This window comes from Buceros rhinoceros, unplaced genomic scaffold (genome assembly GCF_000710305.1).
Source record: "Buceros rhinoceros silvestris isolate BGI_N320 unplaced genomic scaffold, ASM71030v1 scaffold15350, whole genome shotgun sequence".
Lineage (NCBI taxonomy): Eukaryota > Metazoa > Chordata > Aves > Bucerotiformes > Bucerotidae > Buceros > Buceros rhinoceros.
In genome coordinates this window covers 38,903-65,725 of record NW_010389189.1, presented here as the reverse complement: position 1 = coordinate 65,725, position 26,823 = coordinate 38,903, and the positions used below count along the sequence as shown (strand labels likewise).

General features: G+C 38.5%; 1 protein-coding gene across 1 annotated transcript in view; it reads left to right on the top strand.

The window, feature by feature from the left end:
• Positions 1–1,063: 1,063 nt before the first annotated feature.
• Positions 1,064–26,823, top strand: part of LOC104491038 (collagen alpha-1(XIV) chain) — a gene marked incomplete at its 5' end in the record, with an annotated part of 47,369 nt that continues 21,609 nt past the window's right edge. Inside the window, 12 exons of the mRNA XM_010133396.1 lie at positions 1,064–1,228; positions 2,721–2,759; positions 2,977–3,115; positions 5,395–5,537; positions 6,430–6,539; positions 8,138–8,296; positions 12,745–12,822; positions 13,097–13,183; positions 17,485–17,538; positions 17,940–18,035; positions 19,294–19,347; positions 20,519–20,572. Of these exons, the coding sequence (XP_010131698.1) occupies positions 1,064–1,228; positions 2,721–2,759; positions 2,977–3,115; positions 5,395–5,537; positions 6,430–6,539; positions 8,138–8,296; positions 12,745–12,822; positions 13,097–13,183; positions 17,485–17,538; positions 17,940–18,035; positions 19,294–19,347; positions 20,519–20,572 (1,178 nt within the window). The remainder of the gene's footprint in view (positions 1,229–2,720; positions 2,760–2,976; positions 3,116–5,394; positions 5,538–6,429; positions 6,540–8,137; positions 8,297–12,744; positions 12,823–13,096; positions 13,184–17,484; positions 17,539–17,939; positions 18,036–19,293; positions 19,348–20,518; positions 20,573–26,823) is intronic.

The following is a 26,823-nucleotide window of genomic DNA, read 5'->3' as shown; positions in this document are numbered from 1 at the left end:
GCAGCAGGAGGGCAGGCAGCGAGCAGGCGACGGCTTCAGGGAAGTGCGCCTCAGCAGTGGTCCGGGGCAGCTGGCGCGGCGTGAGAGATGGTTGTCCGTGGGGTGGCAGAGAGTGCGTAAAGAGTGACTCTGGTGCGGGCGCAGCGTGGCTTTGTAATGCAGAAACAGCGCAAAAATCGAACAGACCTGCGAAAACTTTTAGCCAATGAAAAATGGAGATGCAGCTGATGTCACATGGGAGGGAATACAGTTGGCTAGTTAAAGCAAATTTCCCTAAAAAGGAGATTTTCTGCCAACCCATCACAGTGATGAATGCCCCGGGCCTCATTCAAACTTAAAGACAGTATTGCTAGACTGGGGTAAAACTGGAACTGAGCCATGCAAGAACAGCATGTCCATTAACAATATTCAGCCTGATGTAGACAGGTTTTTTCTTTATGTTTTGTGGAAAGGAAAACGTTGAAAAACTTTAAGCTAGTTTGCTGCTCTTCAAACATATAAGATACAGTTTCCATTTCCTTTAAATCTTTGAAGTCAGGCTTTAATTTTGAAATATATTCATGCAGAATATATAGAAGAGATTCAACCAGTGTGCTTAAGTTGCTGATGAAATGAGAATGCATTTCTTCCAGTGTTCACTCATGAGGCAGCAGTGGCTTGAAAACTGATTAAAATACATCATGGGACAAAATCTGTGAAAGACCTACAGGAAATTAATTTCTGTGCTTTGCATGTAGGATATATTTGATATTTGGATATTACAGTATAACATTAATTTAGAAAAGCACTTAAACATATGCTAAAACTTCAAACTATTGAGTGGTCTTATATGACTTCAAGAAAGAAGCATCAACTGATTAAGCATAAAAAACTGAAATATCTCACAGAGAATGTGTTGCTTTTATTTTAGATTACCTGCGTGAGTTTTCTTGCATTATAGGATAGTAATAAAATTTCCACTGTTGTATTTAATCGGGAAAGAAGCCAGTGCAAATACAGTTGTGTTCATCTTGTATTTCCACTCAGTAAATGAATGACTCACAGAGTGTGTTTTGTTTTACAGGTTTCAGCTTTTTCGCTATTGGAGTCGCTGACGCTGACTATTCGGAGTTAGTTAATATTGGCAGCAAGCCTAGTGAAAGACATGTCTTCTTTGTGGATGACTTTGATGCCTTTACAAAGATTGAAGATGAACTGATCACTTTTGTTTGTGAAACTGCATCAGCAAGTTAGCCATTTTGACTTATACTTGCTTGTAAAATAAAAGCGCTAAATATTGGGGTGGGGGGTTGTAACTTATTTCAATATTAAGAAGTATTCTTGGTATTTTCAACATAATTTACTGCAGATATTATATCTCTAATATTATTTCCATAAGAGATTAAGGAAATGAAGGTGGTGTGACTTCAAATTCATCAATGGTTGTTTGCTGTAAATCTAGAATACAACCATTGGTTGTCAAAAACTTATTCCACATTTGAAACATTGTTAATGGTTGAGAATTAAACCATAAAAAGCTAATTATAGTTTATTTTCTAGGCTACTTTAACCTTCTGTAAGTGTAGTGTTAGCTACATTCATTATTACTTTTATTGCATGGTTAATTTATTAATGGAGAGCTAATCATTAATGTTTGTGTTTATTATCAGAAAAAAGTAGCGCAGTTGTAGTCTAGGGAGAAGCATAAAACATGCCCAAACTCTTTGAACTCTGTGAAATGCCTCACTTCAGACTCTTTATGAAAGTGAAGGGAGAGATATTCTGGAACAACACCTGATGGTTAGAGGTGAATAACTCACGTGCTTTTAGGTGTGTGCCCTCAGTATGTTTCCTTGTATATGTAAGCCAGGAATCAGGCAGTGCATAGCTGATATTAAGGGGTCGTTGTGCACAAGACTGTGAGTTATAAGAGCTGGTGAACACAAATACGTTGCTTGTGTCCCTTCAACTCTTTCATTTGGACCATAAACTCTACCTTCAGTGGCAGAGGGAACTTCGAACATTGATAATACTCAATGGTAGCATTTATTGGTCACTTGTGCTCGTATTCTAAAATTGGCCTCCGAATATGAGTATCCTGGGGTGCCAAATTTGACACTCTGCACCTAGGCTTATTGATTTCCCAGGGCAGCTTCTCTGGAGGAGGTTAGTGTGCTTTCTTCCCTGCCAGAAGAAAAATATAGAACAGATTTACAGGTATTTAAAGTGGGTGCACACATCTTAAGGGCTGTGTGCAATTCTGGACTCGGTTCACGAAAGCTGTTGTGGAGTTCGAGAAGGCACAGAGAATGCCGGCTGAAATAACTGAACTTGAGCTGGAGTTAGGCTGGAGAAGGTCACCAACAGAGAACTTAGGAAGCACTTGGTTAAAACTCAGTATAAAATGTATATTTTTATGCAGCAGACAACGAATTTGTTGCCACAAGAGGTTGTGAAGGCAGGTTCGTAGAAGGTTTAGACAAATTCATGGACAAGAGATTGGTAAAAGGATATTATATGGAACACACAGGGATACATCCCTCAATATCATTGCTGCAGCCCTTGTGGATCCTGAGGAGAGTCAGCTGAATTGAATAGGAAGTGCTCAGGTTTGCATGACCTTCCTAAAGAACATCTCCCTTTGCTACTCTTGGGGATGGAGTACTGGCCTGAGTGAATCACTGTTCTGACCCAGTGGGACATCTCTTCTATCCTTAAATGTATCTTTCCGTCTTTTCTAGCCTGCCCACTGGTGGTTAAAGATGGCAACAACTTTGCAGGTACAGTATTTTTGTGTCTAATTTTTGTTCTTGTTTTGTGGAATCATTTTCATTACAGGATTTTGACAATATTAAGAAATAAACTAACTAATAGCTGTTAAACAGATGGTGATATGAAACTCTTTGATGCAACTGGCTTTGTAATTTGTTGTTGTTGTTTTTCCTGAAATGCAGTATTAATTTAAATCAATAGAATGTATATTTTGATGCCTTCCAGGATTTAAAATGATGGAAATGTTTGGTTTGGTTGAAAAGGAGTTTTCATCTGTGGAAGGGGTTTCAATGGAACCTGGTACATTTAATGTTTACCCATGTTACAGACTGCACAAGGATGCCCTGGTATCCCAGCCTACCAAGTAGGTATTAACATATAAATATTCATGAAGTACATGAAGATAATTGTCCCATGCAGGCCATTATTCATTTCAAGGACCAGTATTTTCACATCAGAAGAGCAGAGATGCTAGTATATGTCTGCATTCTACTTATGAATAGTAGGAGTGTTTGGTGTCCTGAGTTCTCTATCCATTTGATTCAAAATAGCAGTTGTGGGTGGGTAAAAGTAGGTAAGCCCACTGGCTATTTTGGGTTTCCCACAGGAGACAGTTTCAGGCTTCTGCCAGTTTAGCACCTAGGGATCTAATGCAGGCGTATGTCTGGGCAAATTCCAGGCACAGTGAAAGGTGCCTCTGGAATGTGAATTGAAGTCTCAGAGTGCAGAACGTCTTTCAAGTGGGAGTCAGGATGAGAACCTGCCTTAGGTGTCCTCAGTCACTTTTACTTCAGTCTATGTCCTTTCATTGATTACAATGAAGATTATCTCCTTAAGCTGAGATCAGTTGGTGTGAACACTATCTAACACCCTGCTGGGACACAGAGCACTGGGACAATGAACTGTTCAGTCACGAGGACTGTGTCTGGGGGAGATGGAGGAGGCAATGAAGAAACTTCCCATCGAACTTCTACAGTCACTCCTCAGAGATTAAGTGATGGAAACTCTCCATTTCTTCTGTGAACAGGGTGTATGTTGTGTTTGGTTCCTCTCAGTCGAGTCCCCCACTTTGTATTAAGTAGTCCAGAGAAAAACAGTGGCCCTGCTGAATTAAACATGGAAAGATGTAAAAAAAGTATTCTTTAGCTAAGCAAGAAAGAAGAAGAAAAACAGCGGGAAATTACTTTTAAGGTTTATATTAAATGTCATCTTAGTCTTTTTGTGTTATTATCCTGTTGTGTCCCAGCTGGAGCTACACTTGGAGCTGTTTCACAATCTTCATGTTTAGTTTCCTGCTGGGTCTAGTTGTACTGGAGTTTCCAAGGAACAGCATTTCTCACTTCTTTTTCCCTTTCTGCTTCTTTCTAATGGGATCTGCTGCACATATATGCTCTTCTCTAGCTGCCATGCCAACCTAATCTTACTGCTTCATTAGGCTTTCACTCCTTTTCATGCACGGTTTAGAGAATACTTCTCTCTTGATGGTCTACAGGTATGTCTGAATAATACCACTTGTTTTTGTCATCTCAGCTGTGCACTGAATGTCATTAATGTTATTCTCTTTTTTGAGCTCTGTATCCCCAAACCTTGTGTTTCCCCCACCCTGCTTATTTAATTTTCTTTCATTTGTGCTTTGTACAATGTGCATGCTGTAAGGCTTTGTTCCTATACCCGTGGAGTTCCCTTTCTCTTTTTTCTATGGGAAATGTGCAGTCTAACATCACATTTGATTATCTACAGAAACTGTGCAGAATATATTGATTATATACCACATTCAACTCCTTTTCCAGCATGATGCATATCTATACATCTTATGTGCTAGAAATGCTTTGGAAGGAATGGATCATATTTGGGGAACAAAATTGATTAAATAAACTCTTCAGGATTCTTTCAGACCCCTTTACTACGATTTTAAGAAACCAGGCCAATTAACATTTTCGAAGTACTGTCAGTCTCTTCAGACAGTTGTCCAAATGTCCCACTTTAGGGTTTGCCAATGAAATGTTAAATTAAATTGGAGGTACTAAATAGCAAATTTTAGGAAACGGCATAAAATAACATACTTCTTTTAAATAATAAGCTTTCTCTCTCTTCTGTAAATTATTATATTTCTGTATGTGTGATCTGTTTCGACTTCACTTTCTTACATATTGGCTTTGAAATATATAAAATACATTCCTTATAATTTATAAAGCTTCATGTAGCAGTCTCTGTCAGTCTAATTTCTGTCCATCAGTGATGGTTTAATGACAAAGGACATGTCTATTGAGACTGCTCTTTCAAGTAACTTCTATTTTCATTGTCTGTTAAACCAGACAGTAAAAAAGGTGTTTTGAGTGGCTGCTACTTTTAAAAAAGCTTTTAATATCATTAATTTCAGCTTTTCTTCAAAGTGACTTCTGACTTAAAAAAAATTAAGGACAGTTTTGTAAATTTCAAGGAAAGAGATAACTTCTGTCTTCATAAGTATTCCTTTGATATTTATCAAGTTGGGTGGATTTTGCAAACACTTATTCATATTGCTTCTCAGTCTTGATTTCCAAAGAAATACACGAAGTAACAGAAAGTGTAAGTGAATATCTGCTGAATAAAACACCAGATGTAATGTTTGTTTCAGTTTAAAATACATTGTTTCTCTTACAGGTATTTGCACCCTGAAGGTCTCCCTTCTGATTACACAATTACGTTCCTCTTTCGTATTCTCCCCGACACACCGCAGGAGCCATTTGCTCTTTGGGAGATTTTAAATGAAGGATATGAACCACTGGTTGGAGTTATTTTAGATAGTATGTATTTTCGATCAGTGACTTTTTCTTTAACTGCACGAGTGATTTATTGTGTCTAGATTTATTATTGCCAGTATTTTAGTCTGCTGCCAGAAATCTGGAAGATGATAGTCCCTAATGCACATTTTTTAGATTTAATTTAACTGAGTTTGAGTTGGAGTTAGAGCCAAGTTTTGAGTACACTCTTCTAAACAACGAGCAATAATACTGAAATCCAAAGAGCTGTGCTAGATATAAATTGGTGCAAGGCAGCTACTCATTTGCTTTTAAAATTTCCACTGCTCTGAATCTGGTTCTAAAGGAATCTATCTTGATATAAGCCAGTGCTACTGACAGTTCGGTACACACAGAAGCGGTGCAATCCTGGAGGACAGCAGACTTAGAGCTAGAGACATGAACCTTGACTCTCTTCATTTCTACTTGATTTGACTTCCACATCTGTAAAAAAGGGATTATAATTTAGAAGTGGTGTATTTACTGTTGAAAAGATGTAGATACTATGGTAGCTGTTCTTTATAGCTGCCAATTTATAAAGAGGTATATTAGTACTTAGCTCTCTATCTTTCCTAGAGTTTTTTAGACAATCACCTTGAAATAGGTGGGAATCAGGCAGTTAGCTAGCCTGAGGATCTGTGCCTCCGTTTCTTGTGCCACGGAGAACTAATGGGTCAGGTAGACGTGGGTGAGTTGGGCTCCCAACTCTGGGCCCTTCCTGTCATTTCTCTGCGATAATTAGGTACTTCCAGGTCAGTGTACCACTATGAATGTGTTCTGCTAACATTTGATCAGATATCTGTGGTGGTCTTTGTTAAACATAAAGTTGACCCTTTCAAATAATGTATCGGGCCCTTTCTTCCTCTAACACAGAGCCCCTCTTTTTATCCTCACACAGATGGTGGTAAAACTCTGACTTTCTTTAACTATGACTACAAAGGAGATTTTCAAACTGTGACTTTTGAAGGTCCAGAAATAAGGAAGATATTTTATGGGAGTTTTCATAAGGTTAGTAATGGTAGTAGGAGAAGAAAAAGCACTCTGAATAAAGATTTGGGAGTTCATCATGTTTTCAGATCTCCTTTCATGTGGTCAGCTGCTGCTAAAAGACATGTAGTCAGAATAATCTACCAGACTGTCTCAAGTCTCTTTGCAAGATTGAATTAACCTTAAACAAATCATAGATTTTTATGATGAAGCTGCTGTGAACAATTTTCATTTCATGCTTTGTGCCTGTAGCTTAGAGTTGATTAAGAATACTTGCCTTGAAAAATAATTTAGAAATACATTGGCTTTTCCTTTTAAGGCTTGGGTTAGAAATGTCACTCAAAATGAAAAGAAGTCCAGCCAAAAAATAATCCTTCTTTTGACCAGAGTTGTTATTTTAAAGCATATTTTAAGGGCTATGCCATGTCGAACTTTTCTTGGCTGTTAGAGAACTCGTAACATTTTTTCTGAAAGCAGATGAATTGGAGCACATTTGTTGTGGAAGGTGCTTTTGTTCACTTTCATTCCTGATGTTTGTGTATTTCCTAAACAAAACAAGGAGACTGTGGATTGTGAGATGGTATTTACAGAGTTTAACTTTTCTGTACTTCCTTTTTAATCCATGAAACAAGAAAGGGAAGGCAGGTCAGAGCTGGGGTCCAATTCTGACTCTTAAGCTGTGCTTTGGAGCAATACATGAGGTTTTAGTAAATTCTCCTCTTAAGCATTTTTCTGCATTTTGAGTGATGATCATTGCTATACGTGTGTTTGAAAGGCTCAGGAAACTGTTCATAGCAGCTTTTAGTTCCATCAGAGCCCAGAGCAGAGCAGCTACACAACTCCTTCCTGGCATTCTCTCACCTGGTGGGGCTTTGACCTCCACGTAGTGTACTGGTATAGAGCAGTATATATATATACACTATATGCTATATATATATATATATAGCAGCTGCATTTCTGCCAGCTCTTCATCAGGGGTCCTCATCCCAATTTCTTATTTTCTTTGCTTAACTGACAGTTTGCTCCTGGCAGGACAATTTTGGCTAGAAGGAAGAAGCTTTGTTACTGTGCTCTGCACTTCTATATTGCGTTTGATGTGATTTTTTTTCAGTGTAAAAACTTCACTATGAAGGGTTTTGCTGCGTGGTTAATGTATAATTCACAGTCTAAAATTCACTGGTTAGTTTTGGCTTTTGCAAGTGGCTGTAAAGGGTGTATTGGTGAATGCTATATGGGAGGATCATACAAAGCCCAGGGATTATTACTGACAACATAAATCAAGGATTCTTTGGGATCTGGGTGGTATAAGAACATTGTGTAGATCTTCTGTGAGGGACAAATTAATTTCTTACCGAATAGATTATGTAAGGTGCCAGTTTGTCCACAGGTATTCCATAAGCAGGAAAAAAAAGCTAAAATCATTAAACATCAGAATCATTGAATAATTCCGGTTGGAAGAGACCTCTAGAGGTCATTTAGATTATTTTCCTTGGCTTATTCCAGGTTTTGTTAGCAAATGTGAAGTTAGGAGCTCATTTCAAAAGATGCCTCCTTTCCCCAGGAAATTAATATATCCCACGTGCTCCTTTGTATGTTAAAGCATCTTTTCTTTTGCTTAGTTGCATGTTGTTATCAGCAAGACTACGGCCAAAATAATTATTGACTGCAAGCAAGTGAGTGAGAAAACCATTAATGCAGCTGGGAACATTAGTTCTGATGGCATAGAAGTGCTGGGGAGAATGGTCAGATCCAGAGGACCAAGAGACAACTCTGCACCAGTGAGTAGAACAATTCTTTATATCATTTAAAATACCCTAAAAACAAGTTGAAGCAGAGTGAACTCATATTTGAAACAGTAAAGTTCCAGCATTTCAGAAATTCTTCAGAAGCCTGCAATAGTTCTCAATTTGGGCAAAATCTATTTTTCATTATTTTAATAAATGAAATCACTCGGTCATCGTTGTTCAAATATTATTCTCAAACACATGTGAGCACAGTTTGCACATTCACTCATGATTTGTGTTCCAAACCTCATTACACAGAGTAATATAATGTATAACTCATTTGCCTGGAATAATTTAAACTTTGTTTTGAGGGATAATTATTACCCATGTCTCATATTCCCTCTTACTCTTTGTTTGCCTCCAAGTTCACTGTCTGTTCATTAAATAATTGAACTGGTTTGACACAGACGGCACCCTAACCACCCTGTCTCGGTATGTCTAGTTCTTTTATAATATAAAATATCATAAATATGAAAGATCCTCAGGAAGATTAAGTACTCTTTCGTTTCTCTGAAATGATTATCCTGGAAGAGATCATTCTGTTACAGAATGGAGTCTTTCCATTTGGCTTCAGATGTCATCATGAAGGTTTGTTTGGGGTTTTCAGGTAGGTGTAGCTGTTGAAGAAGAATTGGCAGTCTTGGGAAGGCTTCTTTGCCGTGCCGTTCTGTTTGCTAATTTTCTTTGAACTTTCTTGACCTTAGAGTGAGGTTAGCAAAGAATGTGAACCTTGAACTCAAGGCTTGAATTGAATAGGAATGAGATTTCAAAAATGTATTTACTTGCTACTGTATGGAAATACTCATTTAGTAAAAAATAAGCCCTCAGAATATATTTCTGTGTACAAAAAAGAGCCTTTAGGCCTCAGACTTATGGATAATAATTATATCAAGTCTGTAAAGGCAATTACACAGAGAAACCTTTGTAGTCACATTCCAATAGAGACAGAAAAAGGCAAATCTTGGAAATTAGAGAGGGCTTTGTAAAGAAGTGGAAAGAAATGGTGTCTTTTGTTGGAACCCAGGAATCTATAAAAGATAAGTCAGACTGCCCACTCACTGAAAAATTCGGTATTGTTCAAATGAACTGTAAAACTGGTGTAAGAATACAAATGTGTGGCTGAAGATGAAAATTCTTTACTCCATAGTACTGTTTAGCTGCCTTCAAGTATTACCGCATATACCAAGTTACAAACAGGTCAAGAAAGCACCCAAGTACCTTTCTTTAATGTCTTAATTCTACACATTTCATTTATATTGAGTAGAACTTGTGTTAATAATCACATTTAAAGCACGAACCTGTTGGTAATGGCATGAATGAATTTAAGGCATGAATGCTCCTCCAAAAATTAGACATCATCAAAGGAAGCTAGTAGGAGACAGGATAGAGGTTTTTCTCACAACAGATAGCAGATCAGTGCAGCTCCTTGATGTTGAATTTTGTGGGTGCTAAATATTTATGTAGATTGTAGGGAAGCCTGGACAAGTGAATGAAAGGGAAATATTGGTTCATAACAAATTCAGGGCAGGAAATCCCTGATCTGAAAGTCAGTACACTGTAAGGTAGAAGTACAACTTACACTGTGTGCTTCGTGAGATATCACTTGTGCCACTGCTGGAAGTAGAATACTGGACTTCTTCCATTCAATATCTTCAGTTTTGAGAGGTTCATGAAGGCATGCATGCAACAAATATTCCTTTAAGTAAAACATTTTGAAAATTGTTCTGAATTGATACAAAAATTGTGGTTTGTTAATAGTTCTGAAAAGTTCTTTTTTCATCAGCTGCATTTTCATGAAATGCTTTAATCTTACTTTTAGTGATTTTTTTACTTTTTACTTATTACGTAAAATAAAAACAGACAGGCAGTTATTTGGGAAAAAAATTGTGGATGTTTCATTCTGGCTGTATTCATATGGAACTGTTTAACATTGTCAGAATGTTTAGTGTGGGTTTTTTGGGTTTTGGGGGGTTTTTTGTTTGTTTGTTTGGGGTTTTTTTAACAAATGAATCCAGTGCAATCACCTGCATTTTGCAAAACTTTTCAATTTTAAAGGAATATAATTGTATCAGAGTTTTTTCCAGTTGATGTATATGGTTTGGAACAGTTCAGTGAACAGACAGAAATAGAGATAATAGGACGAGAAGAGGATGAGCCCTAGGGGTGCTTAGCCCTTTTAACATCCCTTAGTGAGGTGTCTCTGGATTAGACACTCCAGACAGCTAGAGCAATGAAACCTGGCTGTGACATGCAGCAAGTAACGTTATTTTTTCCTTCTGTGGGATTTAATGAAAAGTCCAGATTTAAAACATTGTTTATTTACAATTCACAATCTTTCTATTTATAGTTGTTTCCTTTTCTTTTAAATTTAACTTGTTTACCTCCGTGTATATGTACTATTAGAAAAAGTAATGTGTGATGTCGTCTGGTCTTGAGAAACCTTTGCAGAACTGTAGCCTGATTGCACGAGCATGGGCAGACCTTTCCATCTTACTGGTTCTGGTTGCAGGACTGGGTATTTAGAAAGCAAACTCACTGTGAATACAGAGAATTATGAATAAATGTTTAATGGTAGCAAAGAAAGCTTTGTTTAGTTATTTAGCTTGAGTCAGAGCAACCCACATATTTTAGAATAAGAAGACAGAGTCATTCAACATTTGGATGGGGAATGCGGCAATTGCTGTATTCTTTTACACCGGCATGTTTTATCACTATGGGTCTCCAGATGGTCTAATTTAGAGACAATGAATGCATATACATGCCTATGTAGGACTGCAAAAATTTAGTCAATACAGTCAATCTTCCATTGTTCAGGGTAACAGCATAGTTTAGGATGGATTGAGTTATGGAAAACATTGCAATACTACTTACTTCTGAAGGAAAGCTGCTGTCTGCAACAACCCGCTCAGGTGTTGCTGCACTCCTTTTCTGGGATGTCGTCTTTGCTTGAGAGAAGTACCTTGCAAATACCCAGGGACATTTTGAGTTCCAGAGCAGTGTGTTTACGTATGTTCTTGTGCTGCTGTGCTCTAGCTAATCATTTCTCCTGGAATTAGTACCTTTGGAATGTGAAGAGGCATTTAAATGGCTCCACATTGGAGCCAGCTTGCATGTGACATAGCCACAGACGCAGACTTGGTTTGGCTCTGCAAAGGTCCAACAAGGGTTCAAAAGCTGCTTTCATGCTGCACTTTGGCTGTTTGAGGTGTTCAGCATGGAGCCAGCTATGTATGCAGTATATATGTATATATGTAGCATATCTACAAATCAGCCAATCTGCTGGCAGATAAGAAGAATTTTTATCTATATGAAAATGTTTCTTTGATTAAAATATAATAGTTATATAAGAAAAAAAAGGGGGGCAAAACCAAAGGTGCACATATGTAGTTCATTTTAACAGCTTTAGAAGCAATGCAGTTTTAAGAATGTCTTTAAATTAACTCCTCTGTTCTAGAGTCAAAATAGTGCCACTGAAAATAATAATGGGAGCAGAACCAAAGAGTTCTATCTCTAGCAGTTCCTCACATTTTTTAACATGTGGGGTTAATTTAATGGGATGTTCTGTTCCATTCCTCTCTCTATTCAGTATGCACATAAATGAGGCACAGAAAAAGAACAGAAATAGTAACAGAAGAAAGTTTCATCTCTCTAGACCCCTTTGTTCAGTTCAAGACTGTAAAGGAGACAATTGGATTTACCATTGAGTATACCATTCAGTATATTGTTTCTGAGTACCTATTTTTACCAAATGTGCATATTCTCGTACATTAAATTATTTTGCAAGCCATATTCCCAGACATGTGGTGGGAATTTTCTCCTCTGCCCAGTGTTGTCAGGTGTTGAGTAAGCTTTTCACCATCTTTAAACTTCCATTGCCTGGGGACAATATAGATAAGAAAGGGCATATTCTAAAGTAAAATAAAACTGGAGAAGATGATAAATATTATTTGTGGCTCAGTTCCAGTGTAAGTAATAGGCTACAGGAGACCTTGACCCAGATAAAATCTGAGCACCATACTAGTGGGTTAAGAGAAACTAGTTTTGAGAAGCTGATCTCTCTTTTGCCTGTCTCTTGATGCCTCCTTTGCTAGAAAAATGTATTCAGAGGCACCGTTGGGCAAAAGCAAGAGTTTAATCGAGGAAGAGGATATAATCCAACAAATGGCTGCAGCGTTTAACTGAGAACAGCTTGTCCAATCCACATAATGTCTGATCGTTCAGGCAAGCTGGTTAGAGCACGAGCCTTATACCATTTAAGTTCAAAGTTTCAGCATTTTACCATTACCCCTCAGCATATTTGTGGCTGGCTGCTCAAAGTCGATAGTCTTTCCTCTCTCTAATCTGAGTGCTTGAATTAAGGAAGTTTTTCATGCTGATGGCACCATTTTGCATTGATTTTACAACTAACCGTCATCTTTCACATCACCCTTGTTTTGAAACAGCTGCAGTTACAGATGTTTGACATTGCTTGTACTACCTCATGGGCCAATCGAGACAAATGCTGTGAGCTTCCTGGCTTGGTAAGAAACCTCTTTCAGTAACTAGTACTTACCTTTTATTTTCTCCTTTATCGAGGCAAATATTTTAATGGAAATAGACAGTTAAGTTTTCTCATAGCCCAAGTCTGCTTTTGGATTACTTGTCCTATTGAAAGACAATGTGATGTATGTTTCTAAATCATGTAGGTGCTTTCAAGGCATCCACACAGTACTATATGTCTTAGATTCATAAAACTCTTAACTTCTGAACTGAAGTTTTGAACGTAATTTTCTTCCTATCTTGATCTTTCCTTAGAGGGATGAAGAAAATTGCCCTGCCCTTCCTCATGCTTGTTCCTGTTCAGAAGCTAATAAGGGTCCCCTTGGACCTCCTGGACCACCGGTAAGGTTTTACTCAGGTTTGTAGTCAACTGTACCAAATAGTCCACTGGCCACCTTTATTCCAAGACATGCAAATACACTGCCATTGGGTAACTTATAAGGTTAAATTCGGGTTATAAGTGTCGGCAAAGAAACTGAATGTAATTTTATCTATAGCAAAGATGCCAAGTAACGTACTGCAAAAAAACCTCCTCACCCAAGAAGTCAGTCAAATTTTTAATGGTAACCCCGGAGTAGTTAGGGTAATCTTTAGACCTCGAACTCTGTTACCTGTCTGTAGCATTAGCAGATACTTCATAGTTATTGCCGTTAGGTTTCAGTTTTTTAACCACCTGCTAACTGTCTACTCTAGCTTGAAGTTTAGATTTCTGAAATGCTCAGTTTACAACATGCTTATGAGTTGAAGGCATGGGATGTGACAATGCCCCTTGTGTGGTAAAAGATGAAAGATGACTTTCCTGTCTTAAGACAGGAGCTCCATAAGCGCTACAATATTTATTGGAAAGCAGAGCTGAAAGTGCTGGATCTTCTGAGAGCTGCTAGAGGCAGAGAAATACCCAAAACTGTTGAAGGGGAGAGAGGATGAAATGAAATGGGCTTGGTGAACGTTGAATTGAAAGTTTTTCTAGCTTGCCAGCGAATGATAAAAAACACAGTCACAACTTTTATCTTTGTTTCATGGTGGTGTTTTGATAGCACTCATCTAAGTGATTTCTGGATTAATATTAAGTCAATGCCTATTTAAGTTCCTTGCATAACTAGGGGAACTAGATGGTCTCTTCTGGAAGACAATTATTTTACTTTACTTCCATCTCAGCATGGTATCTTGGAAAGATGGGATAAATCTCCTTTCTCTTTACTGGCTTGTGGAAGGACTCGGACAATGGATCAGACCAGACAACTGGGATACAGGTCACTAAAGGTGGATAACTCAACCTCACATGCAAAGACTGGTTTTTAGCTGCTTGGAAAAGCTGAAGGCTGTTTGCAATAGTCAGTTATTGGTTTGGTTTAATGAGAATCGCAGCTGATATGTTTGTGGAATGGTCTTGTGGTTTTTCTTTTGTAATTAGATTGATAACTCTGATTGGCAGCTTAGTGCTGCTTGCTAAGTTAGCTTGAGATGAGACCCTCCTGTGAACAAGTTTAAACTGTGTGTTTCTCTGCTCATACTTTGTCCTGGATGCTCCAAGGGCGTGTTTTGAAGAGAGAGATCCAGGGAAGCATGCATAGGAAAACAACTTTCTGAGAAGGGTAGAGTACACAGATTACATGAGTTGCACGTTCAACAATGAAATTAACTTGCACATAAGACATTCACATAGTAGGTGCAAACAGAAATTGACCCTAGTAACAACTCAGATGTCAGTCTTTCTACAAGAACCGTTCTTCAAGCTCTGGTTCCAAAACCTGAAAAAGATCTCAGGAAAAAATTCACTGAAGAGGTCTATCTTGAACGAAGAAAATTATTTGATTCAGTTCTCCTATTTGAATGTAGGTTATAAATCAAGAATGCATTAAGATTTTAATTCCTGTGTGTATGTATGTGTCCAATTGATGGAAGTATTTAAAGGATGTGTAGATGTGGTGCTGAAGTTCATGGTTTAGGGACCCTGGCAGTGCAGGTTGAATGGTTGGACTTGATGATCTTAAAGGTCTCTTCCAACCAAAATGATTCTGTGATTCTGTGAATTTGTGTTCTGTGAAACAGGCAGCAGGATGATTCACACAAAAATGCAACTGAAATTGAGTAGTTTGACCATAGTTCACAGTAAAATGAAAAATGTTTAAAAATGGTTTGACTGGAAGGATGTGTGTTCCTACAGTTCAAAACATATGCAGATGGGGAATTGCCAAAGCTTAATCCAGCAGTAAAATAATGTACTTCTATTTATTACCTTTAGGATTAACAGTATTTTGAGTAGCATAGTGCCATGCAAGAGTAGGCTTAAAATCAAGCAGAAAAATCACTGCCTAGGCAGGGCAGTACGTGACTCTGGAACTCAGCCTCTCTGAGTGATACTTCTTTTTCCAGACGCTTAGATGGCATAGCTCTGCAAAAAAGTGAGAGGCCTAGGAAGAAGCAGAGCAAAAGAATAAACTTAGTGTTCATCTCTGCGCCAACCAAGAGTCAGAAAGTCACATGTGCTATGTCTGGTCAATACTGCTCCAAGTTGTTAAAATGTCATGTGACTTTTCTCTAAGCCAAAGAATTCTCTGTTTAAGGCATCAGAAAACTGTAGTCAGTTTTAGACATTAGACTAAAATACTCTGAATAAAAGGCTTCCGTTTGTTTGGGCTAGTATCTCTGGAAATATTTTGTGAGCTCTTTTAGGAAGTGGGTCATTCTGGGTAAGACAAAGTATCGTTAAGAGTTAAGATTATCTGGTAGATTTCATTATGGGATACTGGCTTTTGGTTTGGTTTTTTTTTTTTTTAACGGCTTAATCTTTGCCAGAATTTGATCACGCTGTCTGAAGTTTCGTAGTCACACTCAAAGTAAGATACCACACAAACCTGATGCCTGCATTTTGAAAGGAGTCTAGCAGAACTAGAGAAGATCAGGAAGAAGATAAAAAAATATTGAAAGACTGGAGTTTAACAGCAAGGAAAAGCTTTCAGTGCTTCATAGGCTTTAACTATTAAGCAGAAATAAGGAGGTGACTTGGTAACAGTTAATACAAACTGTTTCTGGGGGAGAGCGCTGGCTACGAAGTTAGTTTAAAATAGGAGGGAAAGGCATAACAGGAATTCGTGTCTAGAAGTAGGATCCAAAGAAATGAAAAATTTGAAATTAGTCACATGAGCTTGGCAGTGCTGGGGAATTACCACCGAAACAAGTTTATTAGAAAAATGGGTGAGGCTCTTGAGATGTCTGCAACCTGAATCAATGCTTTTCTGGAACTTGTGCTTTTACCAAGCAAAGGTTACTGGGTTTAAAACATGCATAAGCGTTCCAACCTCTGTGTGAATCCTAAAGCATATGATTTAATGACTCATCTTCAGGTTATTTTTAAAATATGTATCATTACTTAGTAAAAAGTTTATCTGTTTCTGAGAACAAAGTGGGAGAAAACTGTGATTTTGTTTATGTTAAAAAGTTGCAGTTATTTTGCTGAGCATTTGCGTAGGAATTTTTAATCTGAGAGAGGTAGGAGGAAGGCAGAGGCAGGAGAAAGGGCAGAGGAAAGCTACTGGGCTGGAATAAAGAAATGTGAGGACCTGGAATTTGGGAACTGGCAACTGGAACATGGTTCTGTGGAGAGCGTGGGATGAGGTTTTAGGGTCAGAGCTGACGGTGATGGAATGGATCTTGGCCATAGACCTGTGGGATGGAAGTGAAAAGGCTGAAGGAACTGGGAAAAGGAGTAGGAAACTGCCCTGTAATCACACATATGAAGACCGTATCACGATACCTTCACTGAAGAGCAAGAGTACTCTGGTACTTCCAAACTTTCCTGTTGATGGCATTCCTATTTAAAGTCTCATAGACACTACATGTTTTCTGGTTTTCTGGAGATAAGGCAATATATTCAGGTGGAGTAAGAGGGAAATCGATCTGAAAAGAAGTGGAGGAAAAAGAAAAGTCTTTATTTATGCTGTCCTAGAGGACAAAGCACATCCAGCATGTAGATGCAAAACATGTTCATGGCAATCATCCATAGATATGTGCAACTCCAGTGTCTCAGATGATACTACTAAAAAAAAAAGCAACAGTTAATAAATGATTAACAGATGCAGGCACTGCTGAAGAATGCAAAAAAAAAAAAAAAAAAAAAAAAAAAAAAGAAAAAGAAAAAGAGAGAAAAATGGGCAAAAGAGTATTTAGAGTATTTTACCTAAGAGTAGGTCTAAATTAAACCATAATAAGTCTATCAGATCCTGGAGTTGCCCTGGCTGAAAAATATTCCTGAATTATTGGAAACTCAGCCTTTATCAGTGTGGTGATCTTGGGGAGAAGAGACAGATGTGCAGAAGGTTTCAGCAACTGGGGCGGAACCCATGACCACATGTATACACTTCCAGCCCCGTGGTAGCTTTCAGTGTTAAGCTGATGCTTACATGGTATGCATTCTTGGCTCTAGGAAGTAGTCACATCTGTGTTTAAATCTGTTCTGGTGTCTGGCCACACTTTAGTATGTCCTCAGTCTAATTACTCCAGTGGAAGGATATGGACAGGATATTCACTGATTCCTGAACACTGATTAAGGAACAAGAAAAAAAACTTCTGGGCTTCTCTGGATTTTGTTTTTGTTTATTTCAGTTTGGGTTTTCAGCAAGTCCTGTGCTTGTGCTTCACAGGGTGGTCCAGGTGTCAGAGGTGCCAAAGGCCATCGTGGTGATCCAGGTCCAAAGGTACTTTGTAGAGCACTTTACAGTTGACAGATGTACAGGTTCTTGGTTCATCTCTGCTGCATGTAAACCTCAAAATGAATTCCAGATTTTCTCTGATGTTGCGAGGAAAAAGCATAGTGAAATGCCATTGGGTGTTTGATGTGTCTCTTTTCATAACAGTTACTTGTCCTGTTTGTTCCTTCACATAAGATAGGAAATTCAGAATGCTCCTGTCACAGCATAAATATTCATTTTTTTTTATTTATAAAGGAACCAGTCAGTTTTAAATTGAACCTTAACTGCTCAATCAAATGTTAAGCCATATTTCAGATGTTTTTGAGTCTATTGGTATTTACTTCTTCAAACAGAAGCTGCCTTTATCCATATGATAAGAGTTTAACTTATGTCCTGTGCTACTTTAGGGACCAGATGGACCTCGAGGTGAAATTGGTGTTCCTGGACCTCAAGGACCTCCAGGACCGCAAGGACCCAGCGGACTTTCTATTCAAGGGCTTCCAGTGAGACTTATAAATTGAATAGGGTTCTTTCCTGTAATGTTTTAACAACACATCTTAGAGTTGAATGCCTTTTGGTGTCCTGATCAGAATCTCAATTTCAATATTTCAGATGAAATCACAGGTTTGGGTTTAACCTATAGTGGACGTGAGAACAGTGCCAACATTCCTGTTTGTATTTGCATCTGAACTTTTAGTTAGCTGGAGGGATTTGATCGCAAGTTGAATATGATCCAGGTATTAGCATCCAAGCCTGGATACAAGTGAAAAAAAATTGTAGTGGGGGTTGTAACATGGCCCCAAACCAAAATCTTATATTTTATCTTTTCCTAGTTGTGGTATTGCTCATCACAGATCTGTTCTAACTTGAAAGGTGTACCCAAGCAAGAACACCGTATTTGCTGCCAAAATCAGGCAAGAGTAGTTACTTAGTGTCTATCATCAGAAGAGATGATTAGGCCTGGAGTTTGCAATGCCGTTGTGAAATAAGTCTCAGAATTTCATCATAAAGACACATTGGTAGAATAATGAACCAGCAGCATTAAGCTTGTTTCATATACATCTCTGCAAGGTGGGTGCACACAAACCTTGAAAGGTAGAAGATACGTATCTGTTTTGGCTAGACTTCGTTTCAAAATTCACTACAGTATAATACAATTCCTTCCTTTACCCAGTCTATATGATACCGCTGTACAATATCATGAATTGATTTACCAAAGCCATATATTCTTGATGATGCTGTCATCAGAGAATGGTACAGAAGACATTAATTTTAAGACCTGTTATTTCATAGAGAAATTGTGTTTCTGCATAAAATTTAATTAAAAATAGTTTATCTAGAAAAGTATACTTTTGTCATACATGTGTACAGTAGAGACATTTAGTTTCCATAGAAATCCATTAGTTTCATCATTACAGGAAATACTTCTGAGGAATGACGAGAAACGGATTCCTCTGAGGAGAAAAGAAAATAACTACCTTTTCTGTAACATAAGGGGTAACATAAAAACATAGTTTTGTCAGGGTAATTCTGTAGTCTTTAAAAATTAGGTTTATTTTCCTTATTTTCTATATTTGTGAGTTCTTTGTTTGCAGTTTTGCAAGTGGAGTCTGTAGGTTTGCCTTCAGCAAGAAAAATAGTCTTCTTATTGTTCTTATTTTCTTGTTGGTTGGTTGTTTTTTTTCTAAAGCCGAGAGGAACTATTAAAAATAGGAAAGTAACCATGTATTTGGTTTACTATGTGTGATTTTTAATTTGCAGGGGCCACCAGGAGAAAAGGGAGAGAAGGGAGATACTGGTTTTCCTGGCCTGCAGGTATTGCCTAAGTTATTGTTAAATCTGTCACCTACTAAGCAATGTTGAATTGACATCATTGTGAATTTAAGGCATGTATCCAAAACCACTGAGAAGTGTGTTGTTGAGGTGAGCTGAAATGGAGAACAAGAATCAGGAATCTAAGGTGTGCTGGTGTGCAGTGACCAAAGCATTCAGGGCCTGTAGAACTGGTCACTTTGTTCACCTTGTTTAACGCTGAAATTGGGTCTCTATAGAATAAAAAACTATCCGCTCTTAGATTTCTGTTTACACAGCAAATAATTAACATCTGCTTGTTTTCACTTTAAGCCCATTAAATTCCTCCTGAAATTATCTAGGAGGACAGATCAAGCACTTAGTCTTCTTGATGCCGTCCTTCCCGATTGGCGTCTTAAAAAGCTGTCGCGTTCAGCGAATCTTACTCTGTTTGGTGTCTGGTAATTAGTGTAGCGATTGCATTCCAATTTACTGCTGCTTTTCAGGAGTCTTTGCTTTTCCCTTTCTAGATGCTCCTCTTCTGCTGATTATATCCCTCCAGTTTCTGCTGGTTGTTACCAGGTTTCCCTCTCTTGTTCATTTGCACTAGGGATAGTAAACCCATGCATCCTTTCCTTGTAAATCAGTTTTGTTAGCCTCCTGGATCACTGCAGCGATGGCCCCAGACTGCTGCTTTGCAGCCTTCATGAGCCAGGGGCTAACATTTCGTCTGAACAACAGGAAACTGCTGGATGTAACTTGTAGTACTGCTCAGGCAGGTATTTCCCCTCTGATACTGCTCCATTGACTTCAAGCAATATGGTAACAGATTCCACTGGAGAAATCAGAGAGAGAAGCAGCAGTTGTGTTTTTAGGTTAAGTATTGACATGACATAGAAATGATGTAGGAAATCAAGTTCTCTTTTCAGCCTAGTAGCATGGGAAGCTTGACTTGGCAAAACTGTCAATGTTATTAACAGAGAATTGTAGTGAGGGAGTATGAAACCTCTGCATTTTAATGTCATCTCTCGTTTCACAGAAATATCTCTTTGCTGAATCTCCTCTATGGCCCCACCTGTTATTGAACTCCCTAGTTTAATTTATCCAAAGCTTGTCATACAGTTTCACTGCAAAGTGATCTAGTTGGATTCTGTTAACTTAATCTCATCATTTGCTCTCCCTTTATAACGCTTAGGGTGTCCCGGGAGCATCAGGCTCACCCGGAAGAGATGGAGCTCAAGGTCAAAGGGTAAGGTAAAGTTTTGCATTTGTATTAAGAGTTTCTATTTCATAATGGATATGTTTCTCTGTGTGGTTGATTTATTACTGATTGTGTTACTTCTATTATTTTTTGTGTGCCAATCAGCAGAGAAGACAGACATAGGGTGGAGTATCCTTCCATCTGGTAGATCAGGGTTGAGAAATGCCAGACGAGTGATGGGGAGCCATGAGCTGTGTTTGTGTGTAATACATCTGATAGGAGTAGATGTCACTTGTGTCCAGCACTGCCAATTAGTCTATTTGCTTATAGGTTTAAAATGAGATGGTGGTTAAATGATACATAATTAGCATGCAATCCAGTGCAATGATCTAAATTTGCTAATTAACAAATAACAGAGACAACTACAAGGGAATTTAATACTGAATGTATTACAATACCTGTAGAACCTAGTGACATAAGGAAAAGGTGACGAAGAATAACATAAAAATGTGGTTAAACTTACTCTGCTTCTGGTAGAACAAATGAAGATAGGAATCAGTCTAGGAATCAGTGAAAAAAAAATTCGTATTCATGTGTGCAATTAAACCTGTAAGTTCTCCTCTCCCTGTCTCTTTGGGGAGACTTTTGTTTCATTATTAGCTAGGTGCTGGAAAGTTATTGTTAGTGTAATATTAGGTTACTGCCTGCAGCAGAAGTTCATTATTGAATATGACTTTTCAGTTCCATTTGAACAAGATCTACGCATTCATGATCCTTTTTGGGATATGTTAATGTAATTTTAACTTCAGAGAAATCTGGCCCTTCTTTGGATTTCTGGCGTTAACCTGAGACTTTGTTAGAAAAGACCATCCCTCTAGCAAAATGTGTATTTGAGCTCACTGTTACGAATTTAAGCATTGGCGTATCTTTATGTATAGAAGTAATTCCATGGACGTTACTGTAGAATTTGGGAAATATGTAGATGTGTTTTCTATAATAGCAAGAAAAGAAAGTGATTTTATTAAAATAAAAATATAGACAACATTATTGTCATAGAATAACCTTCTAATCAGGTCAATAGCTTTCCAATTTACTATTAAGTTGTGGTGAAATATGACAGTGAATATATTCCTTTTCCTACATTATAGTATTGTGATGTCTTCTTCAGTATGGCTGCTCATTTTTGCATGTTTTTAAATGTCTCCTCTTTGACTGTATTGGGATTTCCTCCTTAAATTCCCTAAGCTCGGGGTCGCCTGTTTTATTCAGGTTATTAAAGACTTGGAGCCTGATGGACGTTTGGATTTTTGCTCCTGTAATGTCTAATCTTGGTCATAGCCAGGTTGAGGTGACTTGGTGCCAGATGCTGTATGTGTGAGTGGCATGTGCCTCCTTTTCCTGCATTGCTGTGAGCAATCTGCAATTCAAGGAGAAGAGTGTGTACTTTTACTTTGTTCTGTAGCTAACTTTCTACTTAGCAGTGGAGGCCCTCAGCCACGTCTTGACATCAGCCAGCAGTTCAGAAGTGGTCTAGTTTTCCCACGTGTGGAAGTCAGCAGGTTGTTGCAGAGAGATGTTACTTCTAAGAAAAGCCAACAGGAAGACGAGCGTAGCAAAGGTTTTGATGCAGCCTGGAAAGGTCATGCAGTGCTTATTCTGTAAAAGATCCCAGGGTTGTCTATAATAAGGTAGGGCAATTACATAAATTGCTAGTTTCTATAGATACAGTAATTATGCTCCATTCATGCGTTCATTTCCTTCTGGTGTTAATCAAAGGAGCTGGATAAATACCTTAGATCTCATAAAATTAGGTCTGTTAGCCTGTTATTGTCCCTGTGTGACCTTTGTGCAATATTGTCCATCAGCAATTATTTCTATGGCAACAAATAATTATGTTATACTCATTTTATGGTGCTGTAACTCACTTGATTCCTGTGAAGTTATGACAATATGAAATTGCTTTTAATGGGTGAAGATTTAAACCAATGATTATACTGCACTCTCTTTGAAGGCCAAGCGCTTGAGGAAAGCATAATTCTACAGGGCATAACTGGAGCAACAGCAAAGGGGAACTGGAAATTCCCTGAGACGCAAATTGCCCTTTTGTTTAATGTTCCCTTTGTTGAGTGTCCTCCTATTAGCCAAGATGCCAAACTGTTTTGCAGCTATTACACTACTAGAACTGGGATGCCCTGTGTTATTCTTAGCTTAGCTATCATCTCCTCTTAAGCATTTATTGTTTGTTGAAATATTTTAATTATAGTGGTACCAGTGCTGTAAATTACTTAGATAGATGGCTAAATCATGCCGATTTTAATGGGAGGGTAAGCACAGGACTGATATTTATTGGGAGATCTCTGAGAACTTTGTTGAACGGGGAATAATGTGACATTAGACTCGAGAAGTCCTGGAATGGAGATCTTTTCCTTCCACTTTCTGGTAGTTGGAATCACTTCACTTTTACAGTTCTTTTTCCTTCCATTTTCTTTTTGTTTCTAGTGTTCATAATTTCTGTTTTTACTTTTTAAACCAGTTGAGAAAAGGTCTTTTTTTTCCTACTTAATGTTTTAATTCAACAATTGGTCTGTAAAGGTTCTTTTTGTATTTCTGAACCTCTGTTTTTTAGTCCCTGGTTTATTTGTTTTTTCCTGGATTTTAGTACCTCATCAAGAAATAACACATCTCCCCTGTCAATTATGTCAATTTATACAAAGACCATTTTCATAATGAAATACCCTCCCTATGAAAAAGGGGGGATTTAATAAAAATACCACGTGAAGGTTGAGTAAGAGTAAAAAAAGTGTTCTCTGACAATAAAGCAAACTTTCTGAATATGCATAATATTTTCTTGTATTATATTTTCTTATATAATATTTTCTACCCATCTGCTAACTGGTTTAAATCTACATCTCAGACTCCGCATAAGGAACAGTCTTGTCCCCTCTCATCAGCTTCCAGTTATAAAAGAGTGTCAAAAGATTTTATAGTGTAGGAAATGCTTTCTTTTTATTTTATGGCTGGTGCTGTGGTTGTTTGATGTCCTCTCTTGTTGCCCCATATTTGTAGCTGGCAATATAGAGAGGTTTTGGTGAAGAGAACATCTTGTGTTTCTCCACCAAACTCACCCAAGCAGATTATGTTGCAAGATACAGCCTGAATTGTATGTTTGAGAGAATCCAAACTGATGTCATGCTTCTGGTGAGTATTTTGACAGTAATTAGACTCTTTTGTGCTTTTGGTTCATCTCTTTAGCCTGGAGTATAAAGATTGGAAGCAGGCTGAGACTGACTCTTGTTGAGATATGTAGGTAGAGGGAGGGGAAAAGTCTTTCTTTTCCCAGTTCTCCATGGCTACTATCCAAGGCCAGGTTGCAATTGGAATCCCTGTTCTTTCTTCAAGTGCTGGCCGACCAAGAGGACAGATATACGTAGCTGAAGTAAGAGAAGCCTAACATATCATCTTGAGTGGCAAGCATGCTCTGCTTGATGACACAATGTAGGAAGGGTTCTCCATTGCTCTAACTTCCAAGTTTGTATCTTTTGTGCCCATGATGTTGTCACTGCTCACTGTTGCCTGGTGGTCTCCTCAGGGGGTGTCTTCTCTTGACCAAGCTTCTCCTTGGCAAAGAGGCATGGTTCTTCCTTAGGAGGTTAAAAAGTTCAGGAGGAAACTCTATTGGATGTGTTTCCCTATATGTCTGCTAGGGGTGGGACCACAAAGTTAACTGTCAAGTGATTGGTTTCTCTTGCTGAGCTGCTGCAGTTAGTTTGGAGTCCAGAAGCATTGACAAATGCTTCTTATCCTGCTTGAAGATACTAGTCTGCAGTAAAATACCTCTAACCAATAGAGAAGATGATTCAATCTCTTAAACGTTTCTTCAGCTCCTAATGGTTACTGATCAGCTCACTCTGAGAGCAGGAGAGCAAAGAGACCAGCTGTGAGACACAAAGCCTGTGTCTACAGACTAGTAAATGAGATATTGCCAGAACACGATTTTGAGCATTGGCTAGTGACCTGTGCAGTCTAATTCTTGTCGTTCGTTTTGGCAGTGCTGGGCTGGGCCAACTCTTTCAGGACCTTGTTCTGGGGATAGCTTAGATCAGAAGCCATTTCCAATAGGGAGTTTTGATGCGTGCTGTTTTAGTGGGATTTATAGAATCACAGAATTAGGGTTGGAAGGGATCTTCAGAGGTCATCTACTCCAGCAGACTGCTCAAAACAGGTCTGATCAAATCAGGTTGCTCAGGACCATGATAAGTTGAGTCTTGAATGCTTCCAATTATGAAGCGTCTACAACCTTTCTGGGTAACCCATGACAGTATTAAGTTTCATTGTAACAACTTTTTTCCTAAAGTCTAATTTACCCTGTTTCCACTTGTGTCTGTTGCCTCTTCTCCTATCACTGTGCACCTCTGAGAAGAGCCTGGTTACATCTCTTGCCTCTGGTCAGGTAGCTTAGACAGCAATATGGTTGCCAAGCAGAGCAAAACCAGTTCTTTCAACATTTCTTCATGTGTCCTGTGCTCCAGCTCCTGAATACCTTCATGGGCCCTCACTAGATGTGCTCCAGTGTGTCAGTCTGTCTTGTACTGATGAGTCCAAAACTGGTCACAGCACTCCAGAGATGGTCTTAAAAGCACTCAGTGGAGGGGAAGGAGCACTTCCCTGAACCTGCAGCTGTAACTGCTGGCTGTGCTCCTATAGCCAGAATGTGGTTGGCTGCCTTAGCTGCAGAGACATGCTGAGGACTTGTGTTCAACCTGCTGTCCCCTAGGGAGCTCCAGTTGTTTTCCACAAAGCCACAGAAATGCGGTTATGTATGTTGATAGGAGCTGTGTCACATCTTTTTCTCTGAGAACTTGTTTAATTTGCAAGCAAAGGCATAGTCAAAGGGACAGACACACAAGGAGCGGAGTGCTCTCTTCCAGATGTCAATCTTAATAGCACACTGCAGATACTGCAGGAGAAATACGGCCAGTTAACAAAAGATATGCAAGAAATGTATGTTTTAAGTTCTGGAGAATTAATAGTAAAATAATTTCAGACTATCAGCTTGTAGATGGCATTAGTAATTTCACAGGGAAGAGAGGAAATGCAAAAAGTCAGCATTATTGTGTGTTAAGACAGAACTTTGATTAAATAAAGGCCATATGTTCTGAGTAACATTTAAACACACACACCATTTCTCCTCTTTTTGTGGGCTAGCTTTAAATTAAAATAGCTCATGTTGATGCAAAATCTTTTGCAAGCTACACTTGATTAATACACTGAGATGGTGTTTAGTAATATTTCTCTGATGCTCACAATGGTTTATATTGAGAGGAAAAACCTTTGGGTTTTGATTTTTAATCAGAAAAAGAAAAAAAAAAAAAACCAAGATGAGGCAGTCGTGGGTCCCAGGCTGTAGTGGTTTTTTTTTTTAAGGTTGGACATGGAAGTCTTTCAAGCCTGAGCTCAGAAGCTTCAGTTAAGGTTTTGCCAGTATCCAGTCCTACTTGAAAAATCACCTCTCCACAAGCAACCCAAACAAATTCCAGGCTAACCAAAAGCTAATGACTTTACAGTGAGGTCAGCAGCAGTACTGACTTCAGCCAACTTAAGATTCTACAAGCATTTAGGTGGTGCCTACATTCTGTGATGCCATTTGTATCCTGGCAAATGAAATCTCTTCTAAAAAATTCTATTGCAGCCACACTGTTTCTCCATAATTGTTTTTCATGCCCTTAGCAAAACATGTCGTGATTCAAGTTAACCTTCCAAGATAATATACATCTTGTCTCTAAATTGCCCTCCATCTGTGGTCACACATCAAAATCTGTCCCATCCTACTCTTGGACATGCAGCTCCATGGAGGAGATTCAGTGGCTCTGTACGGAGTCATTCCTATCCTGGATGTGTCTCCGTCAGAGAGAAAGTGCTGTTGTGCTATACAATTCCCCCAGTCATTCCGAAGACACTTAAGCAAAGAGGACACTTCAATAACTGGGAGAGTCAATAACATCTTTAAGGCCTCAGTGCTCAGAATACAACATTGTGAATTCTCACAGTGCTCTATGGTCTTCTATGTTATATAGACCAGAAATGATGGGAGAAAGAGCCGGAAGAAATACATTCCCAGTCTTCCTGCAGATTTCCTGTACCTACTAAGCTCCTCTGCTCACTACTCATAAGCTCAGAATGACTAAAAATCAGATCCATTCTGACCATCAGATGTTCTGAGTAACATCACCTTCAAATCCTGTTGGCAGCAAAAAGAAATATCTTTGATCTTTCACCTGCTTGAGAGAATAGATATTACG